This window comes from Zingiber officinale, chromosome 10A (assembly GCF_018446385.1).
Source record: "Zingiber officinale cultivar Zhangliang chromosome 10A, Zo_v1.1, whole genome shotgun sequence".
Classification (NCBI taxonomy): domain Eukaryota; kingdom Viridiplantae; phylum Streptophyta; class Magnoliopsida; order Zingiberales; family Zingiberaceae; genus Zingiber; species Zingiber officinale.
In genome coordinates this window covers 9,631,191-9,638,208 of record NC_056004.1, presented here as the reverse complement: position 1 = coordinate 9,638,208, position 7,018 = coordinate 9,631,191, and the positions used below count along the sequence as shown (strand labels likewise).

Below are 7,018 nucleotides of genomic sequence, written 5' to 3'. Positions count from 1 at the left end.
CTTAATTAGCCTCTTTTATTTTCGGCAAGAGAAGAGAGAAAGAGGGAGAGGAAGGGAGGAAGGCAAGTTGTCTTTCTCTTGCTCTTTTCTTGTTTCCTTTTGGCTAGCTTTTACTCTTACCTTTATCATGAGTTTTCCTCCTTTGCTATCAACATCTTCTCTCTATCCCATTTGGTTTCTACTAATTAATTATATGAAATATAATATAAGAGGTTCAAGGTTCAATCCTTGACCTTCGCTTCTTTTTATTTAATTTTATTTCTTTTTGCTCAACCCACTTCCTATTATTTTTCTAAGGAAAAATCCCACATTCATATATTGATCTTACAAGCTTAGTGGGTATTACATTATCAGCATATAAATAATATGTAATGCATTAATTGTATGTCAAATTTGTAGTATTCACTGTTTTCTTTTGCTAGATGTCTGGAAAAGCAGAGGAAGGAATCCTTTTGGCTCCTAACAGTTAATCGCAAGCTTAGTGCCATGAATAAACTGTTAATGGAAGAAAATGATCAGCTGCAAAAGCAGGTGTCTGAACTTGTTTATCAGAATGTCCATATGCACCAGCAAGTGCAAAATGTAAGTATGCTTAAACTAAGCTTATCATACTTTCTGAAGTGTCTATCACAAAAAAAAATGCAATGTTCTTGTTTGAATTATTTTCTTATTGTATTTGTTATCGTATCTACCAAATATTTTCATCTTTTCACTCCATCTAGTACAAGAACTAAATATGTTATCTATCTGTTTCGACTTGGATTGGTAGTTCCTCTCAGCTGTTGTTATTTTGGCAATCCATTATGAACAATAATGTAATTTTATGAAATATTTGTCATATTTCAATTTCATTTCTAAAAACACACACTAAACTCTGTTGTATGAAGTTTTTAATCGATCTTACTATTTGTCACTAAACATTCAGGCATCTGTGACAACAAGAAACACCAGTTGTGAGTCTGTGATTACAAGCGGTCAGTTTCACCATCAGCAAAACTTAACGGCTCAGCCTCCTCAAAGAGATGCTAATAACCCAACCAGGTAACAAGTGTGGTAAAGGATTCTACTTGGGTGAGGAATGATTTACAAAGAATCACCAATCAGTTGTCACCTTCAGGACATCAAACAAGCAGAGGTGCACATCCAGTAATAGATAAAGAGAATTTTCTATTAACAAATAAAACTACTGGGGAAGATTTAGTTAAATCTCTACACAGAGCAAGAAGGATAACGTTGGCACCAGTAAGAAGAATATTTATGTACTATCTATTACCTTTTGATGTTGTAAGAAAAATAGTTATGTGTAATTTGTGGATACTGACCTGTTGTGTACAATATCTATTATCTTTTTATGTTGTAAGAAAAATATTTATGTGTTGGTTATATGGATATTGACTTGGTGTGTTTAGATACATCGGTGCATTTTTATTTTTGATTTTCGTAGTGAATTAATAATATTAACTTAATTGTATGATTTGCTTGGTGATAATATTGATTTTTCACTATTTCAGAAATTGAATTTGTGTCATTAAACAATACTGATATTACATCGGTTTTCCACCGCTACAAAACCGGTGTCATTAACTAATATTACATCGGTCGTATACCGCTGCCAAAACTGGTGTTATTAACATATAATATTACATCGGTTTTACACCCGATGTCGTTAAGTGATACTACACCAGTTATAACCCGATGTCTAAAATGGCTGACCTTTTACATCGCCTTCATAGACATCGGTCGAAAATATAATAGACACCGGTGGAAAACCGATGTCTATGAGGGTTTTTGTTGTAGTGCAAAGTGTAAATGACTTCTCCGCCTTGAGAGAAGGAGAATTTTTCTACTGAGCTCTTCATCGCCCTGGATTAACAACCGTCTTGGTTGTAACCAGGTTAACTCCCGGTCTTCTCTGTCTTTCTATATTTTCGTATTGCTTTATTAATTTATCACTATTGCACTAATTGAGTTGAAAGTATGAGGAGGGTATATTTTATTTTTTATTTACAGTAATTCACCCCCCTCTTGCTGGCCTCCGCTACACCTACAATTTGTATCAGAGCCTGACCGCCTCAGAAGGACTAACCGCCAACTGAAGCACTACGATCAAGACAATGGCCGGAGCGAACATCCATCCCCCGAAGTTCGACGGAGACTTCGCTACGTGGAAATGCCGGATGGAGGTATTCTTTAAAACTGATTTCGATATTTTACTAACAATGAAATATGGTTTTGAAGTTCCGAAAGACAAAGAAGAGCATCAGTGGAGCAAGAAGGAGCAAGCCGTATTTGTCGCCAACGGAAAGGCAGAGTTCCACTTGCTCAGCGTGCTGCCACCACAAGAGGTAAGTCGAATCGGAAGCTACGACTCCGCGAAAGATCTCTGGGAGAAATTCCTGGAGCTTCACGAAGGTACCTCCGAATGAACCAAACTGGCGTGGCGCGACATCCTCCGGACCCAGTTGACGAACCTCCGGATGAACCAAGGCGAGAAGGTAACGTAACTCCAAGCGAGGATCAAAGAGCTGATCACTCAACTCAACAACCTTGGAGAAGAAGTAACGAACCGGGACTCAATTCGATACGCGCTCAACGCCTTTCCAAGAACTCCCGAGTGGGGCTCCTTAGTAGATGCTTACTACATCTCTACGGACCTCGAGGTAAGTACATTGGATCAATTATTTTCAACCTTCGAACTTCATGAATCTCAACTTGTAGAAAATCTAGTAGAGAAGTCGAACCTCAACATTGCCCTACGAGCCGAAAAGGACGATCCTGACTCTGAAGCGACAATCGACGAAAACGAAGCTGCATTAATGGTAAGAAGTTTTAATAAGTTTTTTAAATCTAACAAATTTAGATCGCAGTCAAGTAAACATCGTCAAAAGAGAAGGACAGCCCGTTGCTACAACTACAATGAAGAAGGGCACATCAAGGAGGACTGCCCAAAATTGAAGAGCAAACAGAAGGATAAGGAAAGGAGCAAGAAGCTAGCTCAAACCAAACACAACCTAAAGGCCACGTGGGATGATTCGTCATCCTCCGAATCGGATGTCGAAGAATTCTCGAGACTAGCACTGATGGCCAACCATCAGCTAGAAGAAACGTCTAGCTCAGAGATGAGCATCGATGAAGGGGGAGGAACGTCAGAAGAGGAAAGCTGCAGTGAAGGGGGAGCATCACCGAGTCAGGTAAGTAAGGTACACAATCTAACCCCGACTCAGTCCTTTAAATTTATAAAAGCACTTTCTAAAGAGTTAGATAAATTTGAAAAGGAAAATGAAAATTTGAAATTAGAAAATACAAAATTAAAAAATGATATTGAAAAATTGAAAAATGATGCATGCTTAAATAAGTTTCCAAATTCAAAAAATAGAATTTATGGTAAATTAAATTGGTATATTAGAAACCATCAGGGTCAACTTAGAAAAGTACCAAGAAACTATGTACCCCCTAAATTTTTGAATAACCCTGTAGGAAGGAACCTTATTGGGTTCCAAAATCTGTGGTAAATTAATGTTTTTTTTAAAATTAAAAGCTTTAAGAGAGAAAATTAAACATTGATTTTCCTTATGCGGCTTTGACTAGAAGGTGGTTGTTGCTCTAATAACCAAGAAGGCCTAGTGCCTCGCCACCAACTGGAAGCCAAATACTGAAATAAAAATGTTTAATTAACTTTCTGAAAAAACATTAAAAGAAGAATTAAATAATTCTTTGAAAGTTTTTAAAATAATTTTAATTTTTAAAAAAAAATTAGAAAACTTATTTTACTAATTTCACTAGAATTTAAGACTTATGTTTGGAAAGATTCTAAAAATTTATTAAAATATTAATCAAAATTAATTTTTCTTTTCAATATTTTTTTAAAATTTAAATTCTTTTTGACTTGATTTTAAAAATTATTTTTGACTTGCAAAAATTATTTACTCAATTTTTAGATTTTATTTTAATTAAAATTAATTAACTTTATTTTTGGAAAATTGACTTGAAGATTTTTAGATAATCATTTCTATTAAAAAATTTTCCAGATTTTACTAAATTTTTTTAGCTGTCTTCAAAGGGAAGAAAGGTACAAGTTTAGGGGGAGTTAGGAAAATTTAAAATTAAAATTTTTTTAAACTGTGTTGCAATTTTATTTATTGGAAACTTATGCTTGATATGCTAGTTTAGTAATTTTTTTCTTTAAAATTACTTTTTGTGTCTATATTTACCCTAACTTGAACTTGGGTTGATGCACATCAAAAAGGGGGAGATTATTGGACCCCGTGGTAGTTTTGATGTGATCAACCAAGTTGGTTAGGTTCTGCTTTGTGTTTGATCTCTGTGTCTGAGTGTGCAGGAGCTTAGGAGCATAGGAAGTCGAGCAGAAGACGCAGCTAGCGAGAAGGACGGCACGGGAAGGGAGCCGACGGGCTCGTTGCGTCCGAAGGACGAGAGAGCTGCGGAAGAGTACTCCGGTGTAGCGAGAAGAACGTGCACGGCGTTCAAGGGATGAGAAGGCGGACGGAAGCCTGCTCGAGGAGAAGGCCGGGAATTGGGTTTGCGTGGGCCCTATTCCGGTTGGCCGCAATCACCCAAAAGATCGGAGCGTTGGAAGTCAAAGCAAGCTGGAAATGAAGCCAAGAAGCTGAGCTGCCAGCTTGAAGACGCCTTCAGCCAGGTTGAAGGCGCCTCCAGCTTGAAGGCGCCTTCAACCAGGTTGAAGGCGCCTTCAACCCACAGTCAATTCGACCGTTTGCCTTCGGATAGAGTTCTATCCGATCACTCGCTTAGAGGCACCTTGGACCCTCGTTGAAGGCGCCTTGGAGCTTCGAGATCAGATTTCCAGAGGCTATTTAAAGGCCCTTGGAGCTAGGAATTCAATAACAACTCAAGCAATCATTGTGTAGCCATTCCTAGTAATAGTTCTAAGCTTCCAAAGTGTAAACGACTTCTCCTCCTTGAGAGAAGGAGAATTTTTCTACTGAGCTCTTCATCGCCTTGGATTAACAACCGTCTTGGTTGTAACCAGGTTAACTCCCGTTCTTCTCTGTCTTTCTATATTTTCGTATTGCTTTATTAATTTATCAATATTGCACTAATTGAGTTGAAAATACAAGGAGGGTATATTTTATTTTTTTTTTACATCAATTCACCCCCCTCTTGTCGGCCTCCGCTGCACCTACAGGTTCCTGGTTATCCGAAACAACTTAAGGCTTTGCTTAACCAGGGGTCTCAGGTTCGAACCTCGGCCCGACCCCTTTTTGCCTCTAACTTGTTTCTTTTGGTAAAAATACCAAACGAACTCCGAAAATTGTATAAAAATACTCTAAAAATTCCTAAAAAATCTCTAGAATATTTTTAAAGCATTTTCTAAATATTTATAAGTACTATTAGTACTCGTAATGAGGAAATTTGGATTGTTATATGGATTTACTCCGACATGACAATGAGGTTGAGCAGTACTACTCTTGGAGCTAGATATTAATTAAGTGAGTTGTTAGTAACTTACTTAATTAGTGGGAATTTATTATCTTAAACACAGGGAGACTAACATACTCTTGATATGAAGGAGCCCATAATGTAATTTGGGATTGGTGCGGTAGTGCAACAATAACTCTCTAGTGGAATGAGTTATTGTTGATGAACTTGAGTTGTGTGTTCGGGGCGAACACAGGATACTCAAGCTCATCGGAAGGCCAAAACCAATTTCTCCTCTATGTCCCTGTCATAGTCTCATTAAAGCCTCAAGTCCATCCAAATAAAAGCTCTTCTTGGTGTCCAATAAATGAGGCCGACCCATTGCTTGGTGACCAAGCAATGGCCGACCACCATCTCCTTAAGAGGGCCGGCCCTCTTGCTTGGTGACCAAGCAAGTAAGGGCTGGCCATAATTAATTCAAATAAGAGGGGTGTTTTGAATTTTTAAAATCTTCTCTTTGTCGAAAACTACAAGTTTTAAAAGAGAGATTTTAATTTTAAAAACTTTCCTTATTTGAATTTGGCCACATGGTTTAAAAGAAAGTTTAAAAATTTTTAAACTTTCCTTTTTTAACCATCCTCATGGTTTTAGAAAAAAGGAAGAGAAGTTTTAAATTTAAATTTTTTTTTAACCATGGTTAAAAAAGGAAATTTTTGAAGAGAAGTTTTAAATTTTAAAACATGGTTTTAATTTTTAAAATTTCCCTTTTTAACATCCACTTTAGGAAAGAGAGCTTGTAAAATTTTATATGAGGATTTCTTCTTGTAAAATTTTATAAAATTATTTTATTCTCTCCTTGATGATGTGGGCGGCCACCCTTGCTTGGTGCCCAAGCTATTGGTTAGTCCTAGGAAAACGTACCGATTCCACTGCACAAAATTTTTTTGTACAAGTGTCGAACCTTTCCTTAAATAACCTATTGTGTTCTTTAGAAGTTAAATTAGGAATCGCAGACGGAACTTAACATAATTGATTACAAATTTAACTTATCTGTTCTTAATGGTTTAGATTTGAATCGCAAGCGGAACTTAACACTATTGATTCAAATCTACCTAAGTTATTAATTCAATAAATATTAATTTCCAAAATTGGCTTCCAGGCCTGCATGGCGAGGCACTTGGCCTTCTTGGATATGGAAGCAACCACCACCGCCTAGGCAAAGCCTTTTAAGGAAAGCTAATATTTATTTCCTTAAATAACACTAGGTTAACCAAATAGAACAATCGAATCACAAATTCGAAAAAGAAGAAAACACAAACTCAAAAAACTATTTCGAAAAACTATATCTAATTGTCTCTTGTATTTAGAATTCTTACAAAGAAAATAACTAGTATGATGCGGAAGAAAATTACTAGTTATACCTTCTCTTTGTAAGCTAATAACCTCGAGATCTTCTGTCATATTCCTCACCTCGCCTTGGACGTCGTGTGGGCGACGATCCTCCAAGATGAACACCACCTAAAAGAGTCCTTCCTCTTCTTCTAGAATTCAGCCACCACCACCACCAAGGAGAAGATAGCAAAGGGAAAGGGAGAAGGGACAGGGTCGACCACCAAGG

At 37.0% G+C, this 7,018-nt stretch overlaps 1 protein-coding gene across 1 annotated transcript; it reads left to right on the top strand.

Annotated features, from left to right (window-relative positions):
* The first annotated feature begins 232 nt into the window (after window positions 1–232).
* Window positions 233–1,262, top strand: LOC122027760 (homeobox-leucine zipper protein HOX32-like). The gene is made up of 3 exons (XM_042586766.1): window positions 233–582; window positions 926–1,041; window positions 1,118–1,262. Exons 1-3 carry the CDS (start codon window positions 487–489, stop codon window positions 1,155–1,157), a joined length of 252 nt encoding a protein of 83 aa, XP_042442700.1. The 5' UTR covers window positions 233–486; the 3' UTR covers window positions 1,158–1,262.
* Window positions 1,263–7,018: the final 5,756 nt, after the last annotated feature.